At 47.8% G+C, this 26,462-nt stretch overlaps 1 protein-coding gene across 4 annotated transcripts; it reads right to left on the bottom strand.

Moving 5' to 3' along the window:
* Positions 1–193: 193 nt before the first annotated feature.
* Positions 194–26,178, bottom strand: ELMOD3 (ELMO domain containing 3). 4 transcript variants are annotated; one of them, XM_044261535.1, is made up of 13 exons: positions 26,008–26,178; positions 24,091–24,216; positions 23,931–23,955; positions 20,216–20,293; positions 19,683–19,752; positions 15,533–15,601; positions 14,460–14,551; positions 12,495–12,618; positions 12,094–12,216; positions 8,422–8,552; positions 2,041–2,117; positions 1,646–1,773; positions 194–1,145 (listed from the first exon to the last, which is right to left on the bottom strand). In XM_044261535.1, the coding sequence occupies exons 1-13, from the start codon at positions 26,106–26,108 to the stop codon at positions 943–945; spliced, it is 1,347 nt and encodes a 448-aa protein (XP_044117470.1). In that variant the 5' UTR covers positions 26,109–26,178; the 3' UTR covers positions 194–942. The 4 variants fall into 4 exon arrangements, with proteins under 4 accessions (XP_044117470.1, XP_044117471.1, XP_044117472.1 ...); XM_044261536.1 differs by having other exon boundaries at positions 26,017–26,178; XM_044261537.1 differs by having other exon boundaries at positions 23,931–24,216; positions 26,017–26,178.
* Between the last annotated feature and the right edge of the window lie 284 nt (positions 26,179–26,462).

Genomic DNA, 26,462 nt, shown 5'->3' with positions numbered 1-26,462 from the left:
TAACCAGAGCCAGGGCCACTCTTCCCCCTACCTAGAGTGTGCAAGGAGTCTGGACAGACACCACATGCCCTCAGTGGGAGCCTGGCCAGGGCAGAGCAGCCTTCTCTCCTGGAGCCCCTGGCTCTCACCAGGCCCTGGAACAGGACCACAGCAAGGTACGAGGCTTGTCTTGGAGGAAAACACTTGGGGCACCTGACCTAGAACAATTCTTTTATTCAAAAACTGCTGGTGTGTGAATCTCCTCCTTCCTTCAACCAGGCCAGAAACCATCCCTGATGGGAAGTGCACACCTCCACGGGGTAGGGGGTGTGCAGCAGGGGGGTGCCCAGCTGGCAGACAGCCGGGATGGGCAGGGTGGGCAGCAATGGAGACACCCACCAGAAAGCTGGTTCTGTGACATAAACTAAGGGATAGGGAGAGGGGAGGGTGGGATAAGTCCAGACCAGAAACCCGCAGGGGCCCGGCTACCAGCTCGGGAGAGGATGGAGAGAAGGCCTCTTGCCCTGGTTCATGCTGCCCCACTGGCTGCTACGATGGCTACCTTCTCCCTTCAAATTCTAGCTGCAGGTCCCTGTCCTGGGGACACCCACAGCCCGAGAGCCCTGCTGCCCAGCGACTCAGAATTCTGGCCCCTCTGTGTGGGAATATCTCTCAGCGGGATACGGGGAACACCCACGCAGGGCCTTCCCACCTCATGACCCATCCACTTGTTCACCTGGAAACCAATTCTCAACTAACTCAGTTCCAATTACGGCAAATTCTTGGTCTGGAGGCGGTTCTGTGGGGAGTGGGATGGGTCTAACTAACCTGAAAGTCTCACTGGGTGAGGGTCCTTGGCCTCCCCAACCAGGCCCAGCCAGGGTACACCTGGCACAATGCACCACACACCCTCCCAAGCCCCTCTGGCCCAGCCTTCAAGTGTCTCTGTCGGCCTTGGGCTGGTCAGATCAGCCACGTGCCTTCGGATGAATGTGGTGGCAGGTCACACACGCCTGTGAAGGTGAGATCCTTGGAGTGAGGGGCTTGTGGCCCATAGCACTTCGGTGCTCCCAACAACGAGGCCTGTCCCTTTGACACTCCAGCCAGGTAGATTTCCAGAGTCTTGAGCAGCCGCCTAGGGCTCTTCTTGGCCAACACCTCCAAGTCTGGAACAGAGGATTGGAGAACAAAAGGCTTGGCGGGGTTCTGGACTGCACACTAGTCCGGGCCCAGCAGCTCTAGGCAGCGCTCATCCCAGACCCCGCGGGGAGAAGGGTGAAGGAGTGTTCTAAGATGGAGGGTCACCAGAGAGGGAGGATGACGGACCAGATAAAGCCACAGCAACCACACCTTCTACCTTGACCAGGACAGTCTCAACTTGGAATGGTTAGTCCAACTGTTGGGCCCAGCTTTTGATTCAGAAACCATGACCACCCTAAGTCTGAGGCCAGAAAGGGAGGACAGGTGGCAGAGAAAGGAGAGCTAGCAGGCTCCAGAGGGTGGGCTAATGGAGACTTTGAGAAGCTGGAGCTCGAGAAGGTGTGAGTGGGGGGCTGGGGGGAAGGGAAGCACAGTCCAAACCAGGTTAGCCACCACCCTGGGGTCCCTGAATCTGGGGAGGGGGATGCTAGGGAGTTCAGGCCTCTCCAAGAAAGAAAGAGCACACCTTTGAGGACAAAGCCAGAGTCAGCGATGGTCTTCTGCTGCGTCCTCCAGACATGTGCGAGGCGGAGGAAGGTGGCGGCATAGAAGCTGTTCACCACGGGGATCACCTTCTGCTGCCGGTTACACTCCCTATGGCACAAGCGGGGTGGTGCGCTCAGCAGCCGACAGACAACAGACAGACGACAGACAACGGCTAACAGCTGGGTGCCTCGGCCAGCCCCATTCCCCCAGCGAACCATTCCCCACACAGCCTTCAACCCCAGGGCAGGGTTGGGAGACGGGCACGGGCTCCCCAGAGAGAACAGGGAGAATGGCGTGGGGATGGGAGGGAAGCAGGCTCTGCTGGGTCACTGTCGTCAGCCAGCTAGCAGCCACGACTGAGCAGCGGGGACTCACCTGGAGAGGCTGTCCTCCCTTAAGGCCTGGATTGTGATGCGGGTGATGTTCACAGACATCAGACAGAAGGGGAATTGCTGGAATGGAGTGGGCAGGGGTCAGCAGCAGCCCCGGCTCTTGCCTTCTGGAGCCGCCATCCACAGCCCAGCAAGGCCGGCTGTAAGCAGGGGCAGCCACGGCCCGGAGGCAACAGCTGACACTGCTGATGCCACACTTGATTTTTGCAATAATCATCCCATTTCCCAGATGAGGAGGTTGGGACTCAGCGACCTGAAATCATCTTCCTGAGGGGCTGCAACCAGGATCCCAACTGAGGATAATTCACTCCCGGCAGGCATAACCCCCATGCTAGCTCTCCAGCCTCTTCGCCATCCTGACCCATGGGCTCTCCTTGATCTTCATTCACCAGACCCACCGTGGTGCTGCCCAAGCACTGCACCACCCCTTGGGGGCAGGGTGAACACAGGAGGGGTGGGGCTTGGTTATCTAACCCTACGGGTTCCTACAATCTCTTCTCCCCTTTTCTAGGCATCTTTTTATTTGACTGCTCATAAGCACTTCATTCAAAAGTAGACGGCGCAGGTAGAAAGTCAGCCTGACTTGCTGTCACACCCCATTTGTCAGTAACAGAGGCCTGAGAACTAGCTGTGCAGGTCAGAGAGGGGGCAGCATGGGGTTCAGCAGGGCTGCTTCCCCAGGGGGGGCCTCAGAATTTCCTGTGGGGTCCACTTTAATGCTTTATTTTTTGGAGGGGCACGCTCCTTTTTTATTTTTTTAAAGTAGGCTCCATACCCTGTGTGGAGCCCAATGCAGGGCTTGAACTCGTGACCTGGAGATCAAGACCTGAGCTAGACCAAGGGTCAGATGCTAAACCCACCAAAACATTCAGGTGCCCCATCCTTCCCATTCTTTCATAACAAAAAACTAAGAAAATGAAGAGGGGCTTTTCCCAGGACATTTCCATATATTATATGTTAGTTTCCACTGTTGCATATACTCAAGGACACCCACTGAGAGGGCCCCACAGATCAGTGCACTCAATAGTTTAGAACAAGAGCCAAAGTCTATCCCATCTGCTTCCCCTGAGAAGAAAAAGCCATTACATTATGATGCAAAACTGTGCTGTCCACTATTAGTAAGTAGCAACACAGAACTATTTAAGTTTATTATCTTTTTCAAAGATTTTATTTATTTATTTGACAGAGAGAGAGAGAGAGAGACAGTGAGAGAGGGAACACAAGCAGGGGAGTGGAAGAGAGAGAAGCAGGATTCCGGCTGAGCAGGGAGCCCAATGAGGTACTCGATCCCAGGACCCTGGGATCATGCCCTGATTAAATTAAATTTAATTAATTTAATTTTTAAAATTAATTAAAAAATTAACATTCGAGTACCTGGGTGGCTCAGTCGGTGAAGTATCTGCCTTTGCCTCAGGCTCAGGCTCAGGCTCCTCGTTTAGTGGGGAGTCTGCTTCTCCCTCTCCCTCTGCCCCTCCCCACTCTACCCTGCTTGTGCTTTCTCTTTCAAATAAATAAACAAAACCTCTTTAAAAAAGTTAAACAAACTTAAACATTCAATTCCTTAGTTGAAAAAAATTCAAGTTTTCAGTCCTATTAGTCCTATTTCAAGTGCTCCATAGCCATGCGTGCTCAGTAGTTTCTGTATCAGACAGTGCTGATATATGACATTCCCTTCATTGCAGAAAGTTCTGTCTGACAGCACTGAACTGTTGAGGGCCTTCTGGCTCCACAAAGAATTTTCTCGGGGTCTTCTGTGACATCTGGGTTCCAGATCTTGGCCTGGCCACCTACTAGCTTTGTGTCCTTAGAAAGGCCACCTGAACTCTGTGAGACTTAACTTTCCCATGTCTTAAAACCAAAAAGAAAGTACCTTTGAGTGACGTGCAGGAAGAGTTAACACACCAGGCCTGAGACTGCTGTCCTTAGAAAGGCCTGCTTGCAGGGGTGGCCCCTGGCTGGCACCTGGGAACCTGGATTTGGGAAGGGGTCCCACCATTCCCTCAGGATGACTCATGCACCTAAGCTGTTTGTGCAAACAATGAGATTTATGAATATCTGCTTTTTCTCTGTGATTCCAGCATTTGGGTATGTGCCACACAGATGGTATCTGCACGAGTGCCCCCCCCTTAAAACCTTGGGGACTGAGTCTCTCCATAGTGAGCTCCCTAGCTGGCAACATTTCCCGTGCCACACAATTCAATGCTGGAGGAATTAAGTGTGTCCCGTGTGACTCCACCAGGAGAGGACTCTGGGAAGGAAGCCCAGCCGACTTCCTACAGTTTTGTCCCATGCATTCCTTCCCTCTGCTGGTTTTGCTTTTGCTGGACTAGATGAGAGCTGTGTGTACAACTACAGACCAAGTCCCGTGGGTCCTCCCAGCACATCCTCGACCCTGAGGGTGGTCCCGGGGACCCTGCCACGTGTGCCATGCTGGATGGAGTCAAGTCACTAACATCACACTCCCCGAGACAGGTTTTATTATCTACAGTTCAGTTTCCTCCATCTATCCCAGGACCTACTCCCAGAGTTACTGTCAGAAGTAATCTAGATCACATATGCAAAACACTAAGCACGGTGCCAGTCCGAGGAGGTGCTAACAACGGTTCATGATCGTCATCCTTGCCTCAGCATGAGCGGCTGAGGTCAGTGGCAACACATTTACGCCTTCACGAACCGCCTATCTACCACATCCTTGTATAAGATTGACCTCTCCTTTGCCTTTTCTCGGTCTAAAAATTAATAAGGGAATAAGAATATGGCAGCAACATAATTAACAGAGGATCTATACCTCGTGTTCACTCACTCTTGGGAACATTCTAATCAAGCCCACTTATTAAAAAGCAGAGAAAAACTGGGATTCAGATCTGTCTCCTTTTCTCCAGCAGTTCTGTTGGCCTTGGAAAGTGTTGCCTGCAGCGAAATACCACCAGGAGGCTGAGTTTAGGGAACTGACTGAGGGACAGCAGGGGACACCAGACCTGGACCGTTTTGAGTTTCCATTTAAGATTTCACTTCTCCTCATCCCTCACACTGGGGCTTAACCACCTTGGAATCCTGAAGCAAGGAAGACCAGGTCATCTTTTGTGGGGGCTGCTGACATGGCCCCGCCCCTGGAGATTCAACCCAGTAGTTCTGGGGAGGGGCCTGGGATTCTCAAGTGGGTTGCTGGCTGACCACAGCTGCCCTAAGGAGCCTGCTGCTAGGCCTGCTGTCAGGAGGCAGGTCCCAGGCCCAGCTTTACCCTTTGCTAGCTTTACCTCTCTGACCCTCACATTCCTTTGCTGGAAAACAGTTTGCAGGGATCACTGCTGCCCTACCTCTTCATCGGCCAGTCATGTTGGTGGAATGAAACAATGGGTGGAAACTGCACAGAAGACTAGGGGAGTGTGTGTGTGACTAAGCGCGATTATAAGCCGCTTCCTTGCCTGCCCTGAGCAAGCAGCTCGTTGTGCCCTGTGTCTCTGTGTTGTAACCGCTCCGCTTCTCAGGGCGGCGTAGGCTAAGCACACCCACCCTGCCGGGATTCCGTGCTGGGATTCCGTGGAAGCCTGCCCCCCTCCCGCCCAGCACTTGTATTTTTGGTCAGCTCCCTTCTAGCAGGATGAACCGCAGGTACCTTGAACTTGAGTTCTTCCCTTAGGAGACAACAGGACTGGTTATGGGCAGGGCTGTGTCCCCAGCTGCTCCTCTGATCACACCATGCCTCCTGGATAACGGTGTTTTCAAGATTCATAAGGGCTTGAGGTCAAGTTTTACTTTAAAACCTCGGAATTGCTTATAGTTCAAGAAATTATACAATAAATCTGGAAGGGACCTTGGAATTTTTTAGGCCAGACTAAGGTCCAGAGAGGTGAAGTGATTTGTCTCAAATCATAGCTCCATAATAATACCACAGATAGAATGAGCGTCTAGCTTCCCGATGTCTGCACCAGCCCTCTTGTTTTATTAGGTTAAGCTGCAATTCCATCTTATTGTCCAACAGGCATATTGTGGAGGAGTAAACATAAATCCCAGAAGCCAGCAGGTGAAGGGATGAGAAACACATTGGTCAAACTGGTCAGTCTGGGTCCCTGCCTGTCCCTGCCGTCCCTGCTGATCAAGTTCCCAGCATTTCCCCTCTCATCCTGTTGCTCCCTCTGTCTGTGATGCTCCTCCCACAGATATCTGAATGGCTTGCTCCCTCCCCTCATTCAACTGAGGAATTCTGAGCTGGCAAAAACTCTCTATCCTGGCTTCCGTATTTCCGTATTTCTGCAGGAAGCACTTACAAGAGAGCCTTCATGAATCATAAGAAGGGAGACACTGAGGTCAGAGATGACCTATAGGAAATACTGATTAGTTGTGGGACCTTTGGCAAGTCATTTCCCTTCTCTGGGCCTCTATCTAAAATGGGGGGCTGGGGGCGCCTGGGTGGCTCAGTTGGGTAGGTGTCTGACTTCAGCTCTGGTCATGATCTCAGGGTTCTGGGATCAAGGCTCACACAGGGCTTTGTGCTCAGTGGGGAGTCTGCTTCTCGCTCTCTCCCTCCTCTGTCCCTCCCCGCCATTCATGCTCAGGCTCTCTCTCTCTCTCTCAAATAAATAATTAAATTCTCCGTCCAGAGAAATGATCCTCGAGGAGTGAAGGGGCAATCAAGACACCCAGGCACCCCTTGGCTCTACTTTCTTAAGCCCGTGAGCTCAAGATTCTACATCCAGGGGGTGCCTGGGTGGCTCAGTGGGTTAAGCCTCTGCCTTCAGCTGAGGTCATGATCTCGGGGTCCTGGGATTGAGCCCCACATCGGGCTTTCTGCTTAGCAAGGAGCCCACTTCCTCCCCTCTCTCTCTGCCTACTTGTGATCTCTACTTGTCAAATAAATAAATAAAATCTTTAAAAAAAATTTATACATCCAGAATCTGACCACTTCATACCACCTCCTCTGAAAATACCCAGCATCTCTGACTTGATTATAAAAGCCCTCACTATAGACTATTCTCAACCTAGCAGCTGATAGGATACATTTAAAAAGTTAGATTGGATCACGTACTCCAGGCTGCGAAAACCCTCACTTTATTTGGAGTAAAACTGAAAGTCCTTACCACAGCCTACCAGGCCCTCTGCCATCTGTTCCCTGTTCGCCATAGGACCTCCCTTCCAATTGCTCTCCTGGGCTCCTTCTGTTCCAGCTGGTTCCCTGCTACCTCTTCACGTGCCAGATATGATCCTTCCTCAGGAGCTTTGCTCTAGTGCTCCCTCTGCATGGAATGTTCTCCCCCAAACACCAACTGGGCCAACACCTTCACCTCCTTCAAGGTCAGGTTTAATTCCCACCCTCTCGTGAGAGTTAGCCTGAGCACCCTGTAAAATACTCCCCATGGAGGCGCCTGGGTGGCTTAGTCGGTTAAGCGTCTGCCTTCGGCTCAGGTCATGATCCCAGGACCCTGGGATCGAGAGAGGGAGCCTGCTCTCCCTCTCCCTCTGTCTGCTGCTCCCCCTGCTTGTGCTCTCTCTCAAATAAATAAATGAAATCTTTAAAAAAATGTACTCCTCATATTTTCCTAACCTACTTGTTTTTTCTCCTTAGTGTTTGCCACCTTTGAACATACTCTTATCATTTATTTATGTGTTGGGCTCACTGCCCTGTCATCTCTGCTAGAAGGATCTTTGTACATGGATGTGTCCCAAGCACTAAGCACAGTAACAAGCATAGGGAATACTGAAGAGAAGTTTATTTACTGGATGAATTCCAGGTCCCATGAATGTGGCATAGGTGAATGGCAGGGAACAGGTCAGATTTGTTTTCTAAAATGGTGGGACTACCACCCTTTACTATCTGGCAAAACCATTAAACCCAACCCCAAAGAAGGCTTGGACAGACCGATAGCTACAGAAGCCACATCTGGTCTGTCAGTAAGACCATGTGTCCCTTGCCCCTCATAGGTTGATCTCCTCCTCTGGAGCACAAACAAGCTAACTCTCCTCCTTCAGGGTTAAGAGAACCTACTGCTGCTCAAGGGATGTTCTCAGGGATGACAGTGAGTTGACACATTAACATCACAGCTGTGCCTAGTGCTCTGGTACACATCTCATTTAATCTTTCTAATTGTCCAGCTGAAGTGTCCCTGATTTCCATTCTACAGATGAAAAAAAACAAGGCTTTGAGGAGTTGAAGCACTTGCCTGAGACACACACTGAGTGGTGGAGCTCAGATTCTAGCACAGGTCAGGCTAGTGGGGGAAACCTGGTCCTGGCTTGCGTCAGTTGTCCTGAGATCCCTGAGCAACTAGAGACAGCCCCCCTGTGAGGTTCTCCTGGTTGTTCAAGAGCATTCTGTACCAACAATGGCTCCACAGCCCTCTTCTCTAGCTGCCCAGCAAAGCCCCACCTGGATATGGTGACGAGATAGACGGAAAATCTCCTGGGCCATCAGCAAGGTCTTGGAGTCCATCACCAGGTAGAGCAGGTGTAGGAGGGCAAGGAAGCCTGCTCCTCTCAGGTCTGTGGCTGGATTCGCTCCTGTAACCGAGAGGAGGAACTGAAGGGCGACCCAATGCCAAATGAAGTCCCCCCTCCCTTGAGCTTCAAGGGCTTGGCTACCTTTGTTAGGCCAAGTGGGGAACCTGGACTCCCACTCCTGCCTGACTGTAACATGGTGCCCCTTAGCTTCACTAGGGTAGTGTCGGCAAACTGGGGAGCTGGGACTGAGCCCCATACCTTTGTGTCGTCAGTGGAGTCCACACAGGACTCCTGTAATGAGTCATGTAATGAAGCACTGGTGCCCCTCTTAGCCAGTGGAACCAGCAGAGCCCAAATGGGGTACCTAAATTTCTACCCCTGCCCCGCAATAACGAGTGACATCCTCCTTCCCCCACTGGCTCAGCATCAGAGGAAGCCTGCTAAAATAAAAGATTTATAGCAGATCCAGAGTGTCATTACATAATACCCCAAATATCCAGGATACAACAAAAAAAATCATTTGTTACATTAGGAACTAGGAAAATCTTAATTTGAATGAGAAAGATACTTAATAGATAGCAACACTGAGATAACACAGCTGTTGGAATTACCTGACAAGGATTTTAAAGCAGCAGTTACAGGCAAAATAATGGTCCCTCCAAAGACATCCTTGTCCGAATCCCTAGAACCCAGGAGTATATTTTGTTGCATGGCAAGGGGAGACTAAGATCATAGGCAGAATTAAGGTTGCCGATCAGCAGATAGGGAGGTTATCCTGGACTCTCTGGGTGATCCCACTGTAATCAGAAGAGTCCTTAAAAGTGAGAGAAGGAGGCAGAAGCACAGAATCAGGGAAAGAGATGTGAGGAGAGAACCAGGCTCAGGGAGATGCTAAGTTCCTGGCTGTGAAGAAGGAGGAGTGGAGGTAGCCTCTAGAAGGTGGAAAAGGCCGGGAAACGGAGTCTTTCCAAGAGTCTCCAAAAAGAAATGCAGTCCTGCAGCCACAGTGATCTTAGCCCAGTGAGACCTGTTTTGGACTCCTGAGCTACGGAGCTATAAGGTAATAAGTTTGTGTGGTGAGGGGCTGGCTGGCTCCACAGGAAGAGCGTGGGACTCGTGATCTCGGAGTTGTGAGCTTGAGCCCCATGCTGGGTGTAGAGAGTACTTAAATAAATTAATTAATTTTAATAAGTTTATGTAGTTTCAAGCTACTAAATTTGTGGTAATTTGTTACAGCAAAAACAGAAAACTACTATAGCAGTTATCACAAAAATGCCTTTAATAAATAATTACACAGTTTGAAAAAAATTTAAAAAGTAGAAAGTCTCAGTAAAGAATTATTAGGTATAAAGAACCAAACAAAAAACCCTTACAACTGAAAAATATAACTAAAATTAAAAACTCACTTGATGGGCTCAACAGCAGAATAGAGACAACAGAGGAAAGAATCGGTGAAATTGAAGATGGAACAATTGAAATTATCCAGTCTGATGAACATCAGAGAGAAACAAAGCAATGAATACTTGAAGTATTCATTTATGTAGAATTTAAGAAACAAAACAATGAACAAAGAAAAAGCAAACAAAAGAACAAATTCTTTTTTTTTTTTTAAGATTTTACTTATTTATTTGACAGACAGAGATCACAAGTAGGCAGAGAGGCAGGCAGAGAGAGAGGTGGAGGCAGGCTCCCTGTTGAGCAAAGAGCCTGATGTGGGGCTCGATCCCAGGACCTTGGGATCCTGACCTGAGCTGAAGGCAGAGGCTTAACCCACTGAGCCACCCATGCACCCCAAAAGAACAGATTCTTAACTGTAGGGAACAGATGGTTACCAGAGTGGAGGCGGGTGAGGGGATGGGTGAATAGGTGAAGGGCTGAGAGAACACTTATCTTGATGAGTACTAGGTGTTGTATGGAATTGTCGGATCACTGTATTATTCGCCTGAAACTAATATAACATTGTATGTGAACAACACTGAAATTAAGGAAAAAAGGTACCTGAAGTAATAATGGCTGAAAATGGACCATATTTGGCTAAAGACATAAACCTATAGGTTCAAGAAGCTGAGCAAACCCAATAGGGTTAAAGCCCAAAGAAATCCACACTAAGACACAACATAAACTCCTGCAAAACTCTAAAAGATCTTGAAAGCAGAGAGAAACAACTCCTTAACTCTCATGGAGAAAGAATTCAAATGACAGTAGCTTTCTCATGGAGGCCAGAAGCAAGAAGCACAGTGTACAAGCGCTACATGAAAAGTATTGTCAGCCTGGAATTCTTTGTCCAGAGAAACGATCCTTGAGGAGTGAAGGGGCAATCAAGACATTCTCAGAGGAAGGGAAACTTAGAGAATTTATCACCAGCAGACCTCCTTTAGAAAATGGTTGAAGGAAGTTCTTCAAAATGAAAGGAAATGAGGGACGCCTGGGTGGCTCATTTGGTTAAGCAGCTGCCTTTGGCTCAGGTCATAATCCCAGCGTCCTGGGATCGAGTCCCACATCGGGCTCCTTGCTCGGCAGGGAGCCTGCTTCTTCCTCTACCTCTGCCTGCCTCTCTGTCTGCCTGTGCTCGCTCTCTCTCCCTCTCTCTCTGACAAATAAATAAATAAATTCTTAAAAAAAAAAAAAAAGAAAGGAAATGATAAAAGAAGAAATCTTGGAATATCTAAGAACAAAAACAGAGCAGTGGAAAGAGTAAGCATCTGGGGAAATACAGCAGACTTAGCTCCTCCTCTTGAGTTTTCTAAATTGTTTGATGGTTGAAATAAAAACTGTAACACTGACATGATTCTCATTGCATATGGAGGGAAATAATAGAATTGTATTATAGATGAGGGAAGATAGAGGGATTTTAACGTGTCAATACCAACAGACCAATTAATTATGGGTACATAAAATTTCCTTTTTAAGTGAGGACATTTTCTGGGACACCTGGGTGGCTCAGTGGGTTAAAGCCTCTGCTTTCGGCTCAGGTCATGATCCCGGGGTCCTGGGATTGAGCCCCACATCGTGCTCCCTGCTCAGCGGGGAGCCTGCTTCCCCCCCAGCCCTGCCTGCCTTTCTGCCTACTTGTGATCTCTGTCAAATAAATAAATAAAATCTTTTTAAAAAAAGAAAGAAAGGCAAGCTGGAGCCTTATTAAAAAAAAAATAAATGAGGACATTTTCCTATTCCATATAAATGTAACTTGATATGATTTTTAAAAAAGGGTAGCATAATCCAAAAAACAGCTGAAATCAATTTGTTTCACTCAAAAAATAAAATAGTATAAAGCAAAATTTTCATCTGTGTTAAAAGGAAAGAGGAAAAAGAAAAAAAACAGATTGCAAATCCAACACTTCGATGCTTTCCATCTCTCTTAGAGTAAATGTCTGACAATGGCCTTTTAGGCCACAAGGGACCTTTCCACTTCAGCCACACTTCTTACTATTTCTAAAGCGCAGTAAACATGCTTACCTTGGGCCTTTGCATTTCGCACCCTCTTCCCCCTGATACCCTGCCTCAGGGCGCTGGCATGACAGGAAGGGGACTATCTGGGCTCTCACTCTAGTTCTGGATTCAGGGGTCAAGGAAAAGAAGATGATCCATTCCTGTCTCTTACCCTGAAAGCCCAGATCTTCCCAGTGGTCTCCGTGGAGGGCGCAGTCAAACTTGGAGCCAGTCAGCTTCTTGTAGATGGTCTGGAGGACTCGGCCATGCATTGGGTCCTGACTATCCAGGCCACCTGCCCGAAAATACACCCCCAATCTTTGTCGGACTGCCCACCCCTCAGGAGAGGACTATTTCTCAGAGAATGGTAATGTAACATTCGAGCTGGACTGTACCAAGATAAGATCGAGCTGGACTGTACTAAGAGACTGTGTTCTCCCACGTTTTCACCCCACAGCTCCCGCTCTCCCTGCCAACACGGTGCATGCAAGACCTCAGCAACAGGTGTGCAAACAGTGCTCTCTGCTTGACCACATACGCAGCCCCTGCTCGTGGCAGCACCCGTGCACTCACACTGAGCAATGGTCAGGACCAAGTCCCTTTCTTCTCGGAGGCCCTGGTGGAGTTTTGGAGGCCCAAAGAGGCAGTGCCGGATGGCAGCGAGCCCCGTCCTTCGAATAGTTGGCTGGATTCTTTTCTGGGGAGGAAGTTGCAGGCAATGAGCAAGGGGCTGAGTTCACCTGCTCTAACTTACCATCAGGATTGGTACAGGGACTTGTAGAAGGAAGTAGCTTCCTCAACTAACTGGCTAGTCTCTGGGCCAGGGAAACGGGGTAGGGGCTATGAAGCACAGGCTCCATCTCCAGACACAGGCTCTGCTGGCTCCCAGGATTTTTATTAGTAGAAAAGAGATGTCCCTGGGCTACCTGGTGACTCTACTGGTTAAGCGTCTGCCTTTGGCTCAGGTCATCATCTTGGGATCCCGGGATGAAGCCCTGGGTCTGGCTCCCTACTCAGCAGGGAGCCTGCTTCTCCCTCTTCCTCTGCCCCTCACCTTGCTCCTGCTCTCTAATAAATAAATAAAATCTTAAAGAAAAGAGAAATAAAAGAAAACAAATGTCCCCAAGTATAGGCATTATTAGCCCATTGTCTGCATTTGTTCCTTTGGGTTTGTCTAGAGCTACTCTTCCATTGATGGCCAGAGATAGCTAACACGGGGACCCCGCTTTGGTCCAACCAAGCCAGGCCAGGCTTCCCAGCAGGGCTGTTTTCCCTTCTATAGGTCCATCTCTTTCTGCAAAGGGCATAAATTACACAGCCTAGCAGTCCTCTCAACTTCCAGGACAAGGGAGCCAGTGAGGAGGGGAGTCTAGTGGGGACTTTTGGAGCTGGATACCTGAGGGATTGCTGGAGCATTCTGTCCATTCCACAGGGGCACCTCCTAAATCAGGTCATGCTGACTTATTGCTCAAGGGCCACTGCCGCAGGCCTTAGAATATTCTGATTTTGGTAGCTTCTGACCCTCTGCATCCCATGAACCAATCTGATTCTTGACTTTTCAGCCTCTCTTGAAGCTCTGAGGTTTTAGGTTGAAGATCTGAAACCAGAATCTTCTTCTTTTTTAAAACATTTTATTTATTTATTTATTTGAGAGAAACAGAGATAGAGAGAGCATGAGCGGGAAGGAGAGGGAGAAGCAGACTTCCTGCTAAGCAAGGAGCCTCATGTGGGGCTTGATCCCAGGACTCTGGAATCATGACCTGAGTCGAAGGCAGACATTTAACCAACTGAGCCACCCAGGTGCCCCTGAAATCACAATCTTTTTTTTTTTTTTTTTAAAGATTTTATTTACCCGACAGACAGAGCTCACAATCAGGCAGAGAGGCAGGCAGAGAGAGAGGAAGGGAAGCAGGCTCCCCGCCGAGCAGACGCAGGGCTCCATCCCAGGACCCCGGGATCATGACCCGCGCCGAAGGCAGAGGTTTTAACCCACTGAGCCCGCCCAGGAGCCTTTGAAATCACAATCTTCTAAAACTACTCTTAGTCACTCAAGATGCCCCAGAAAGTCCACCAGCTTTTATTTTCCTCAATGTTTCTTTTTCCAACCCCACATATTTTTAAAATTCCCAAATAACTTCTGGCTCCCTGATACGTTCAGGGAATGATAGATTTTTCTACAATAGTCATGAATTACTCAGCTTTCTAGACGGCATGCCTTGCTTCCCTAAGTAACTATCTAACATTTGATTCTAGACCTCCCCATCCCTAAGAGGGAAGAGCAGGGAGCAGCTACATAGACCTGTGTATAGCAGGGCCACAAGAGCTCTGGGGACACAGTCCCAAAAAGGTCACTGGGTTCCTGCATGAACCTTGGGTCCTTGGCCACCCCTGATTCTGTGCTCCAAGATTTCTTAGGTGAGGTAGGGTCCTCAGCTGGAAGTTTCCATCTTGCTTGCCTAGTGCCCTAGGTTGGTGGGATAGAAACCTGGCTCCTGGGAAGATGCTTTGCCTGAGACCCCAAACTCCCTACTTTCATACCTTGAAGGAAGAGAGGTCCACAGTCTGGAAATGCTGCAGAGCCTCACTGAAGGAGATCAGCTGCCCAGGCTGGTCTACACTGGCCTGGCTCCCTGTGGCAAAAGGGAAGACACTCTCAGATTTATAATGGTAGTCATTCTGTCTGTGCACATTCACTGGGGGCCTTCTGATCATCACCTCTAAGCCAAACACTGGCTTTCAGGGACAGACATCAGATATCTACAGCTAAAACCGATCTTCTTTTAAGGGGTTGGCATTCTCTGCTGGGCCAGGTCCCTTCTTAGACCAGGCTGTTCAGGAGCTTGCTAGACTGACCTCTGCAGTGAGTAGGGGCAGATCTGCCCTGCAAGGGGTCCCAGTCCACTCATCTGTGAGGAGGCAAGTCACTGCCCGGAGTAGGTACCCACAGAGGAGCATGCCAAGGTCTGTTTCGGGAACTTTCCTCACTTCCACTTTGCCCTTTTTCACACCCTGTATATGAATGACCCCCTCTCCAGCCTCTGGTACAGTCCACAGGGAATGAACGTATCCGTTAGCAATGTCGGGGATGACTGACATAGTCCACTGTAATGACTTTCTAGGAGCCCAGGTATAGCTCGAGCTAGATATGGGTCCGAGTTCCACCCTCCTGCAGGTTCATCCAAACCTGTCAGAACACTAAGTGAAACAATTTTTATCCAGCCCTCAAAGCCTTCCAGCAGATGGCTTTAGTCCCTATCTCCAGAGACCTCCTTGTATAGTGAACAACCTGCTTACCCTTGGGCCGGGACCCTGGCTGCCTGCCTCCATCCTTCTGTCCAACCTCATCACCCTGCAGAAGCGACCCTGACCAAGGTACTCCCTGTCTTCTCTCAGGCCTGAGTAGATGGCAGCCCTTTTCCCGTGGCATTCACTCCCATTTCCTCCAGAGGTGGAATGTCATGATCTTTGGATTAGAAAGGTACTGTATCCTGAGTCAGGGAGCTAAAATGGGAACTCTCAGGAATTCTGTGTCCTAACCCCAGGGCCACAGAAACGCTAGCTACATGTGGATGGGAGCTTCATTAGCAGTGGAATGCCATTCCTGCGGTTACCTGGCTCTGTCTGGATGTTGTCCACAGCTTCCCATTCTTCTTGGGCTCTGAGCACCTCCGCATTCACAACTGCAGTCAAAAGAAAAGGAGACCCTCTGAGACCTGGGGAAGTCTGGATCGCTGCTGCAGCCTCAGCCTTGTCCTTGGGTCCCAGTGCCCTCAAATACCCTCTCCACACGGGGGCCAGAGTGAGCGTTCGAAAAGGCAGATCTGATGCCAATCCCCTACTTGAAAACCTCCAGGGGTTCTCCATCATGACTCTCTAGATAAAACCCAAAGTCTTCAGCACAGCATCTAAATAACCCCACCATTTGGATATTTCTTCTACCCCCAGCTGTGTGCTAAGGGTATCCAGAACTCCCCAACTTCCTCAGCCCCTTGCACCTTCAGTGCCCTTGCTCAGATGGCTCTCCCCCTGCAGTCACCCCAGGCACCTGCACCCCAGGTCCCAACCCTTGTGCTGTTTGTTGTTCCTCCTCAACCCTCAGTGAACTCTGACATCTCCCTCAGCCAGCCACCTAGCCTGACTCCATTAAGTCTGCAGAGGGAGCCCGTGAGCCTCTTCGAGCCCCTGACACCCAGGCTCCTCAGTGTGGTGACTGTCTCTCCCACCACACGGGGCGCTACACGAGGACAGCGTTTTTCAGAACCCAGGGCAGTGCCCCACACAGGACAGGGGTTCAACAAATGTCTGCTGAATGAATAAAAGCACCGGGAATGGGGGGAAAAGCAAGAGAGAAAAAGCAGCAAAACAGGTTCTCTATAGTCACCGCATAGTCCTTTCTCCAAAACGCAACTGTCACTCTAACCCAGACTGCTGGCGCGCGTCCTGTTGTGGCTTTCCCCATTTGCTAGACAGGAAGTCAATACAACTTGGAGAAAACGGAGACCCTTCAGGTCCAGCAGCGCAGGAGCTAGTGGCAGCGGGTGACATGGGTCTGGACTTCTGAATTCAGTCATGCAAGCCCCAACCAGGGGTGGACTGGGACCCTGAGCCTTGGGGCTTCCAAGGTAGGTAACTTCATCAGGATACAAACTATATGAAGAAAATAAAATTTCCTTCCAGCAATCTGGACCCTGGATGATGAAAAGGAGGGAGAAAGCAGCTGAACAAAAAACAAACCAAACAAACAAAAAGAGAGGGGCAGCAGCAGGGACTGCTGGTGAGGGCGCTGACGAGGGCTGCGTCACCCCTCACCCGCGCTGGCACCTGGCTTCACAGACTCTTCACCCTGCACCTCTTCATTTCAAGCAACTTGGTCAAACTTTTTTTTTTTTTTAAAGATTTTATTTATTTGAGAGAGAGAGAGAAAGAGAGAGAGAGAGAGCATGAGTGGCGGGAGGGGCAGAAAGAGAGGGGGAGAGAGAGAGAGAGAGAAGCAGGCTTCCTGCTGAGCACAGAGTCCCTTCCAGGACTTGATCCCAGGACCCTGAGCTTATGACCTGAGCTGAAGTCAGATGTCTAACCGAATGAGCCACTCAAGTGCCCCTCTTTTCTTTATTAAAGATTTACTTGTTTATTAGAGAGAAAGAATGAGAGCCCAAGCAGGGGGAGAAGCAGAGGGAGAGAGGAATTTCAAGCAGACGCCCCACTGAGTGCAAAGCCCAAAGAGGGGCTCCATCTCATGACCCTGAGATCATGACCTGGGCCAAAATCAAGAGCTGGCCACTTAACTGACTGAGCCAGTCAGATGCCCTTCAGCCTTTCACCTACAAACAACTTGGCAGAAGGTTGTGAGCTCAGAGCAGAAACCTCACCAGCACCTGGGAATCTGCTGTAACTGTGGGTTACTTGACACAAAGTGCAAGGTCTCAACTAGGAGTTGCAATCTAGTGTCTAAAAACTGGAGACAAAGGTCCAAGGCATAGCAAAAGCACCTCTTCCCTTTCCTCTTGGAAACAGGGAGACTCTTCTTCATCTGAAGATGATCCTAACATAAATACTAATTTCCCCCAACAGAAAAAAATGGAGGCAAAACACGAATCTTCAGGATAGCGAATGCAGCTCACTCAGTACAGTTCTCTACTTTTCTTCCTTTTTCAACTGCCTTCTTGATTTGGGCTCTCTTCTACTTATCCATATGGGAAACAGTATCACTGAGTTAGCAAGCCTCTCCATCTATCTACCTACCTACCTACCTACCTATTTATTTTATTTTTAAACATTTATTTTGGGGGGAGAGGGAAAGACAGTATTAAGCAGACCTCCGTACAGAGCACAGAGCCCAACGTGGGCCAGATCTCACGACCCTGAGATCACAACCCGAGTGGAAACCAGGAGTCCAACGCTCAACCCACTGTGCCACCCAGGAGTCCCATTTATTTATTTATTTTAAAAGATTTTATTTATTTATTTGAGAGAGAGAGAGAGAGAGAGGGAGACTTCAAGTGGTGGTGGGGAGAGATTCAGAGAGAGAAGCAGACTCCCTGTTGAGCCAGGAACTTGGCACAGGGCTCGATCCCAGGACCCTGAGATCCTGACCTGAGCCAAAGGCAGGTGATTAACTGACCAAGCCACCCAGGCGCCCATTTTAAAGATTTATTTTTTTGAAGTAATCTCCAACATGGTGCTCAAACTCCCAACCAAGATCAAGAGTTGTATGCTCCACCAATTGAGCCAGCCCGGTGCCTCATAAGCCTATCAATTTAAAAAAGCTGAGAGCAATCTGGAAGAAAACTGCAATTTTTTTTTTTAAAGATTTTATTTATCCGTTTGACAGTGAGAAAACACAAGCAGGGGGAGTGGCAGAGGGAGAGAGGGAGAAGCAGGCTCCCCTCCAAGCAGGGAATCGGACATGGGGGCCTGATCCCAGGACTCTAGGATCATGACCCAAGCCGAAGGCAGATGCTTAACGACTGAACCACCCAGGTGCCTCAAAGACTGTTGTTTAATACAACTAAAAATATGTGGGACAGAGGAGCCTCGAGTCTGACTTCAGCTCAGGTTGTGCTCTCAGGGTTGTGAGATTGAGTTCTGCATGGGCTCAGCAAGTGCTTATCTTAGAGTCTGCTAGAGACTCTCCTCCCCGTGCCCATTCACCATGCTTGCTCGTGCACATGCTCTCTCTCTCAAATAAGTAAAAAATCTTTAAAAAATACCTGGTACACAAATGCTACTTGTACTGAAATATAAAATATTTTGGCATTTAAGGCAAAATCTCTAATAAATGTTGGGTTTGTCACTACACAGCAAAGATAAAATTTTATTAGAAGAAAACTTCATATGGGGCACCTGGGTGGCTCAGGTCATGATCCCAGGGTCCTGGGATCGGGCCCCACATCGGGCTCTCTGCTAGGTGGGAAGCCTGCTTCTCCCCCTCCCACTCCCTCTGCTTGTGTTCCCTCTCTCGCTGTGTCTCTTTCTGTCAAATTAATTAATTAATTAATTAATTTTTAAAAAAGATTTAAGAAGAAACTTCATAGATCTCCAGATAACTTTTCTATCTAGAAGCCCCATATTCATAGAGATTACATTTTCAGTTTATAGAACTTCAAAATAATAATACATAGCACTGAGCATCACTACAGATTTACAGTCTGTGCATTACGTACTTCTCCTTAGCTCATGTAATCCTTATGCAATTCCCATCACTCAGGTTCTGACCAATTTGTTTTAGAGATGAACTAAGTGCAGTAAAGGTTAGAAGGTTAAGAAACTTGCTCAGGGTCCTATAGTTGGTAGGTGAGAGACGCAGGACTTAAACCAGAGATGTGGGACTCCAGAACTGGTTATTTCTCACCTGGTGAGTGGACCTTTCTGTGTCATAAATCAGCAAGTGAAATGCATTTAAAATATAGTATATGAAAGAATCATGTAAAGCAGATAAAATAGGATACTTTTTCAAATCCTCTTCACATACACTCTCATTTCATTGTTACAATATCTCTCTGGGGACAGCGAAGGCACTGAAGTCTTCAAGGCAGACATCTGTTTGCCCAAGGCACATAATAAGCTGCTTGCAGTGCTAAATCAGGACTCGAATCTTTTGACTTCTAATCCAGTGTTGATTCTAATTTTCCTTGAAGAATGATAAATTTGTCAAATTCTATAGGACATGTAGTGAGAGAAATTCCAATGATGAAAAGCAGACCATGGGGAGCTCTGACTTGGGCCCCACCCAGGCTCCAAGGGCCCTGAAGGGAACCTTACCACCTGGCTGCCATCCGTTGGCTTCTGCTGTCAGGGCCCGGAGGATGCCATGGTTCTTCAACTCTGAGATCTGCAGGGGCAGATGACCTTCGGTGTGAGAGTGAGACCGTACCCTCCTACACACACAAAAGTACCCGACCTGCGGTACAGAATGTCCTTGGAACTGGAGGTCAGAAGTATGGCTTGATTAAAGCCAATCTTAAAGAGAGACACATGGAAAACTCCAACTCTGATGTACAAGTTGGGTGACCTGGAGACAAGCATATGCTCTCCTTAAAGAATAAACAAAAATTCACACAACTCAATTGAGACTGTGAGGTGCCTTTAGTATTCCCACTGCACTTTACATTCTGCTTCCCTGGAGCAATCATCTTACTAGCTAGAGGTTGTTTTGCATGTTTGTGGCCCACAACTCCACCCCCAAGTGTGATTGGGGTCTCTGCCTTCCTGAGTCCCTGGTGTCTGGCCCCACAGAGCGGCATGCAAAAACAGCTGGTATAGGCGGGAAGTCCTGGGGTGTGGGTGACACATACAGGAATTCCTCTGAGAGCCCGAAGAACACCGGTGTCCTTGTCATATGGTAAAGGATACGCAGCACACACACTTTCAACCTGTAAGACAAAGAAGGATCAGCTTCTTGGGAACGAATCAGTCCTCTGAAGCTGACAGCTTAAATGTCACACCTTTTCCCAATACCACCCACACAAAGACAGATCAACTCCTGGGAACTCAACTGTAAGGAATCCTGGAAGGGAAAACTTCTGCTTAACCTCGTCTTAAGAAAAACTACAAAAGGCTTAATGTTATGGCAGATTTCTTGGCTCTGTGAAAGGTCTCATGTGAAAGGTCTCAGGATTCTGAGTTTAGTGAAGCAGTTTCCTTACTTTTAGCCTTTTTGTTCAGCTAAACCTTTGCCCAGTAGAGATTAAAAAAAAACACTTGACCGGGTGCCTGGGTGGCTCAGTGGGTTAAAGCCTCTGCCTTCGGTTCGGGTCATGATCTCAGGGTCCTGGGATCAAGCCTGGCATCGGGCTCTCTGTTCAGCGGGGAGCCTGCTTCCCCCTCTCTCTGCCTGCCTCTCTGCCTACTTGTGATATCTGTCAAATAAATAAATAAAATCTTAAAAAAAAAAACAACCCACTTGGCCAACTTCAAAAAAACAAACAAAACAAAACCACTTAACCAACTTCTACAATTCAGATTATCAAATACAGAATGAATTTTCCCAATATATTGAAAAAAATCCTATAAATCAGTTAGGAAAAGAAACCAAACCCAGTAGAAAAATAGGCATGGATATGGACAGCTTACAGAAGAGGAAACTCGCACTGCTCTGAAACAAACACAAAATGCTCAACCTTACGCCCTTACTCATATTAAGAGACATGTCATATAAAACTGTTCTGAGATAATATTTGTCACTTATCACATGAGCAAATTTCAAAAAGTGTGAAAACACACTGTGTTGGCTAGAAAGCCAAGTGTTTTAACACACCGAAGAGTAAATTGTTCCCACCTCCACAGCTTGACAATACTTGACAAATCGTACATGCTTTGTCCATTTTAGGCCCTTAACTGCATTCTAGAAATTTATCCAACAGATACACTCGTCTGTGTGCAAAAGGACATGCTTACAACGTCATTCGTGGTAGCACTGTTTGTCAGAGCAAAAAGCTAGAAAAACCCGAATGCCCACTAATGGACTAATTCCACAAATAAAAGCATATTAACTCAATGAGCTCTGATCTAGCCATAAAGAAGAATAAGAAAGTGTTTTATGGACAACATGGAAGAATCCACATGATATATTAAGTGGAACAAGCAAAGGGCAAAGTATATGCACTGTGTTACCATTTATATTTTTAGAAAACACGCAACTATATTTGCTTGTCTCTGCCAAGACTATTTCCAGACTTAAATCCAAGGAAGCATGACTTTGCCTTCAGAAGAAAACTGGGTAGCTGGGGGACAAGAGGAGAAAGCAGTTTTTCACTATAATATATGCTCCCCACTTTTTAGATTCTGAACATTGTGAATGTATTATTTTCTCTAAAATAAATAAGAGGAGGGGCGCCTGGGTGACTCAGTGGGTTAAGTATCTGCCTTGGGCTCAGTTCATGATTCCAGGGTCCTGGTACAATGTCCTCCATCGAGTTCCCGGCTCAGCGGGGAGCCTGCTTCTCCCTCTGCTGCTCCCACTGCTTGTGCTCTCACTTTCTCTCTCTCTCTTTCTGACAAATAAATAAATAAATCTTTAAAAATACAAGGAAAAAAATTAAAAGAAAATAACTTAACAAAAAAATTCAGTGCTATGTCAAGGCCCCAGAATCCCAAGGCCCCTGTTACTCTAATCCCTCTTACACATTTTTGCCAACTACTACTCCTTAAACAGAGCTGTGATTTCTTTGTGACCCGGACACAAGAATGGATGCCGGAACATAGCACAGCTGAGCAGACTCCTCTGTCGCTGGCCTCTTGATGCCTCCTCACGAGTATTTCCCACTTCAGTCCAGCGAACACCCTTGCTGCAGCTCCTCTCACCTCCATCCCTTGGGTCATGTGGTTTTCTTCCAGAAGACACCCCTACTGCCACCTTTTCTGTGTCCTCCTGTCCCTTCAAGATCGGTTCTACCTCCTCAAGGTGGCCTGCCTCCCCTGACCCCGACCCTGGGGCTACAAGGGTCTCTTCCCTTCTTTCAGTCCTACAGCCAGTCCTTCTACCGGGAGCACACGTCCCTCTGCAACAGGCCTAAGTGACGAGAAAACGGCTATTCAGATTTGCTTCCTACGTGTCTGGAGTATGACAACCCTGCTCACAGCCAGAACCCAGACATTTAGATAAGCGCTCGAGTTTAGGATTCCTGCTACGAGTTCCTGCCTTGCTTTTCCTCGGGTACTTTTTTAAAATAACCACTTAGTGTTGAGCCTGAGAAAAGCCAGTGACCTTCCCTCCTGTAAGTAATAGGGGTGCTTGCTCCCCTACTCCCTATCTTCTTGCTCAAGATCTGGGACGGAGGACTGTCTCTACCTTGGCTCACTGCCCCCTCCACACACTCATCCCTGCCACATTCCCGGAATCTGTACATAATAAGTCCCATGACCCCACTTCTTTTTTGTGAGTGTGCTGAAACTACACAGTCCATCAAAACAGCCCTAGAGTTCTCACTTCCTCCAACACAGCCTATCTTTAAATCAGGCCCTGTGGCTTTGAGTGAAAGAACGTTCTTTTACACTTCTTTTTTCTATTTCTAACACCCATTAGCACAGTACTAGGCACAAATGTGTTCTCAAAAATTCTGATGATTCACTATCCTGAACAACTTGCAGAGGCCCGTGTGCTCAGGGTTCATTCCATCCTTCCTTTCCATCTCCAATTCAGTCCCCTCCAGTGGCCAAAGACTTCTCTCTGGGAGAACAGTTCACCTTAATACAGGGAAGAAAACCTCCCTAGACTCCCAAAGGAAAGGCTTTGTCCCACAAGCTCCATTAAGACCACTTCTGGACCAGATAGGGAGAAAGGTAAGGAAGGGAGGGTTAGCTGCCAGGCTCACACAAAGACATATCACACAGGACCCAGAGTCCGAGGATAATCAAGCCAAAGCATGTGTTTGACAAGGGTCAATAAGGTAAACAGTCCAAATTGATAAATTACAAATAACTTGGGGGGATTCCCTGTTGACATTCTCCTCTCATCCAAACAAATCTGAAACAAAATGCCATGACCCACTTAGAAAATAAGCTACAAGCAAAGAAAGCATATGACTCTTGATCTCGGGGTTGTGAGTTTGAGCCCCACACTGGGTGTAGAGATTACTTAAATGAATAAACTTTTTAAAAAAATAAGGCAGGGGAAGGCTGTGTGGCTCAATCTGTTAAGCAGCTGCCTCTGGCTTGGGGCATGATTTCATGATCCTGGGATCAAGCCCGGGGTCAGGGTCCCTGCTCAATGGTGAGTCTGCTTCTCCCTCTCCATCTGCCCCTCCCTGCTCCTGTGCACACACACTCTTTTTCTCTCACAAATAAATAAATAAACTCTTTTAAAAAGAAAAGACAAGACGCCACTAGCAAAGGCAATTGACTCAGAGGTGAAGGAACAGAAGCTCCTCTTAATAGAACAAAGAGCATTATAATGAGGGTTTTCCCAAAGCATTTCTAAAGTTCTACATTCTCTTGATATATTGGGTGTTATTACTAATAACAATATATCCAAATGAATACCTTTTTTCTCAAATAGAAGTGCTTGCTTACCTGTCCATCTCTTAATTCTTTCTCACTGTGGAAAGAGCAAGAGTTTTCATTCATGACTCAAAGTCATTTGTTCAAGTGAGCTTTGTCCTTGGCTCAAAAAGGAGTTTAATAAGGTCTGAGATTAGAAGTATGGGGGGAGCCAGAGATCCGACCGCTCTACCTTTGTCTTCCTTCTTGGCAGTCATTCAGACTAAGAGCAAGTAAACAGTCCCCATGTGCCATCACCAAGGCTAGGAGGTTTCTATGAGTACTGAAAGAAGTCTCTGGAGTCTCCGAAGTCTCAGCTCTGAAGAAAAAAAAAAAATTACAAAATAAAACTAGCTTCATCATTCAGTTAAGCCACTGTTAAGAAAACCTGACTTTTTATTTTTTTTAAATTTTATTTATTTATTTGGCAGACAGAGATCACAAGCAGGCAGAGAGGCAGGCAGAGAGAGAGGAGGAAGCAGGATCCCTGCTGAGCAGAGAGCCCGATGTGGGGCTCGATCCCAGGACCCTGGGATCACAACCCGAGCTGAAGGCAGAGGCTTTAACCTACTGAGCCACCCAGGCACCCTGAACACTTAACTTTAAAAATCTTCAAGCAGGAACAGCTGGTAGCTCAGGAGGTTGAGCATCCCACTCTTGATTTCGGCTCAGGTCATGATCTCAGGTTCGTGAGATCATGTTCCCATTACAGTAGGGCTCTGTGTTTAGTGGGGAGTCTGCTTCTCTCCCTCCCTCTGCCTCTGCCCCTGCTCGCATGCTCTGTCAAAATAAATAAATGAATCTTAAAAATAAATAAAAATCTTTAAGTAGCTGTGGATTTTTTCTGAATAAATTAGCTGCTTTAGTCAAATGCCTAACTCTTGGGATGTGTGGGTGGTTCAGTCAGCTAAGCATCTGTCTTTGGCTGAGGTCATGATTCCAGGGTCCCTGCTCAGCAGGAAGCCTGATTCTCCCTCTGCCTGTTTCTCCCCCAGCTTGTGAGCACTCTGTGTGTTGCATAAATAAATAGAATCTTTAAAAAAATGCCTCTTACTTTCCATGCCACTGGATGGAAAGAAGGGGATGCTATAGAGTCTGAGGGCTGGATTCTCAGTGTCCAGAAGGCAGCAGCTGTTAAGTGGTGAGGTCTGGTTCTGACAATGAAGTCATTGGATCTGGGAACAGCTTATCAAAGGGATGATGCTAATGTGTGGCATCCTGTAAGTGGTCTTAGCTGAAGTGCTCAGGCTTTGCTTAGGTCTCAGACACAGGTTGGGTCTGGGAGCTTAGAATACTAGACCTGGGGGCACCTGAGTGGCTCAGTGAGTTAAGCCACTGCCTTCGGCTCAGGTCATGATCTCAGGGTCCTGGGATCGAGTCCCGCATCGGGCTCTCTGCTCAGCAGGGAGCCTGCTTTCCTCTCTCTCTCTCTCTGCCTGCCTCTCTGTCTACTTGTGATCTCTGTCAAATAAACAAATAAAATCTTTAGATAAAAAAAAGAATACTAGACCTGATACCTATGGTGATAGAAAATCAAAATGCAACACATTGCCTAGCCTTCCTCGGTGAACACCAGTATTGCCCATGTTGCAGCCGTTTAGCCTGAGTTTGGCCAACTCTGAGACAGTCATCCCACAAGCTCATCTTGGCCCATAATGGGCTAGACAGGCCCATAATTTATCATGCAGGAATTGTTGCCTGTTATGACAACAATCTGGATCGTAAGTCGGCAGATAGCCCATACAACTGACGATCACATTTCAGACTTGGAGAACTTAGGAAGGAGGGTGGCCTCTTTTTGAGGTCAACTCCTGACCTTGGGAACATGACCTGGATTCCCTAAGAATTGCCTGCCAGTAACAAACTGGAATCTGTCAGGCGCTAGAATGCACTGATTCCTAGCACCTAGAATGGGAATACTTCCTGGCTATTGTGCTGGACATTTGGGTCGCTGTAATTTAGTGGGAAGGTCAGTGCTCCCTGGTCATGGTACCTCAGGAACTAGCTCTCTCTCACTGTGTCCTCTGGGCCCTCAGCATCTTTCCCTTCCCTCATCCCTTTCCTTTCCCTCCTCCTTGACCTCCATGACACCATATAACAAAACACTCACACAGCCAACCTTGGGAAGGTGACAGGCAGGGATGGTACTAGTGATTTCAGAAAGCCTCTTCTGTTTCTGTGTATGACGTGAATCAGGCAGCACAGAAGCATGAGCAGCTGTACACACCTGCTAGTGCCTCAGTTCCGGCTGGAGCTCTGAGGACTTCAACAGAGACAGTTACTATCTGTACCAGAGAAGAAAAGGGCAAAACTCCATCAAAATAAGCCAGTAATGCAAGTTATGAGGTCACTCCCACCAACAGTAGGCAAATTCTTTATAGCTGGGCCCAAAGAAATGGTCTTCCATAAGTATGGGTCCTTTTCTGTATTTTTTTTTTTAAGATTTTATTTATTTATTTGACAGAGGGAGACACAGCAAGAGAGGAAACACAAGCAGGGGGAGTGGGAGAAGAAGAAGCAGGCTTCCCGCAGGGCAGGGAGCCTGATGTGGAGCTCCATCCCAGA

This window comes from Neovison vison, chromosome 8 (genome assembly GCF_020171115.1).
Source record: "Neovison vison isolate M4711 chromosome 8, ASM_NN_V1, whole genome shotgun sequence".
Classification (NCBI taxonomy): domain Eukaryota; kingdom Metazoa; phylum Chordata; class Mammalia; order Carnivora; family Mustelidae; genus Neogale; species Neogale vison.
The sequence above is the reverse complement of the archived record's forward strand: the minus strand, read 5'-3'. Positions and strand labels throughout refer to the sequence as shown.

Bases quoted from the DNA above. Each gene is read 5' to 3' on its own strand.
- ELMOD3 (XM_044261535.1), bottom strand. From the start codon at position 26,108: ATGCTTCTGTGCTGCCTGATTCACGTCATACACAGAAACAGAAGAGGC. The intron at 12,619-14,459 runs GTATGAAAGTAG...CTTCCTCCCCAG, and splicing joins TGGACCTCTCTTCCTTCAAG to AAAAGAATCCAGCCAACTAT. The intron at 8,553-12,093 runs GTAAGAGACAGG...TCTCGGTTACAG, and splicing joins GGAAGATCTGGGCTTTCAGG to GAGCGAATCCAGCCACAGAC.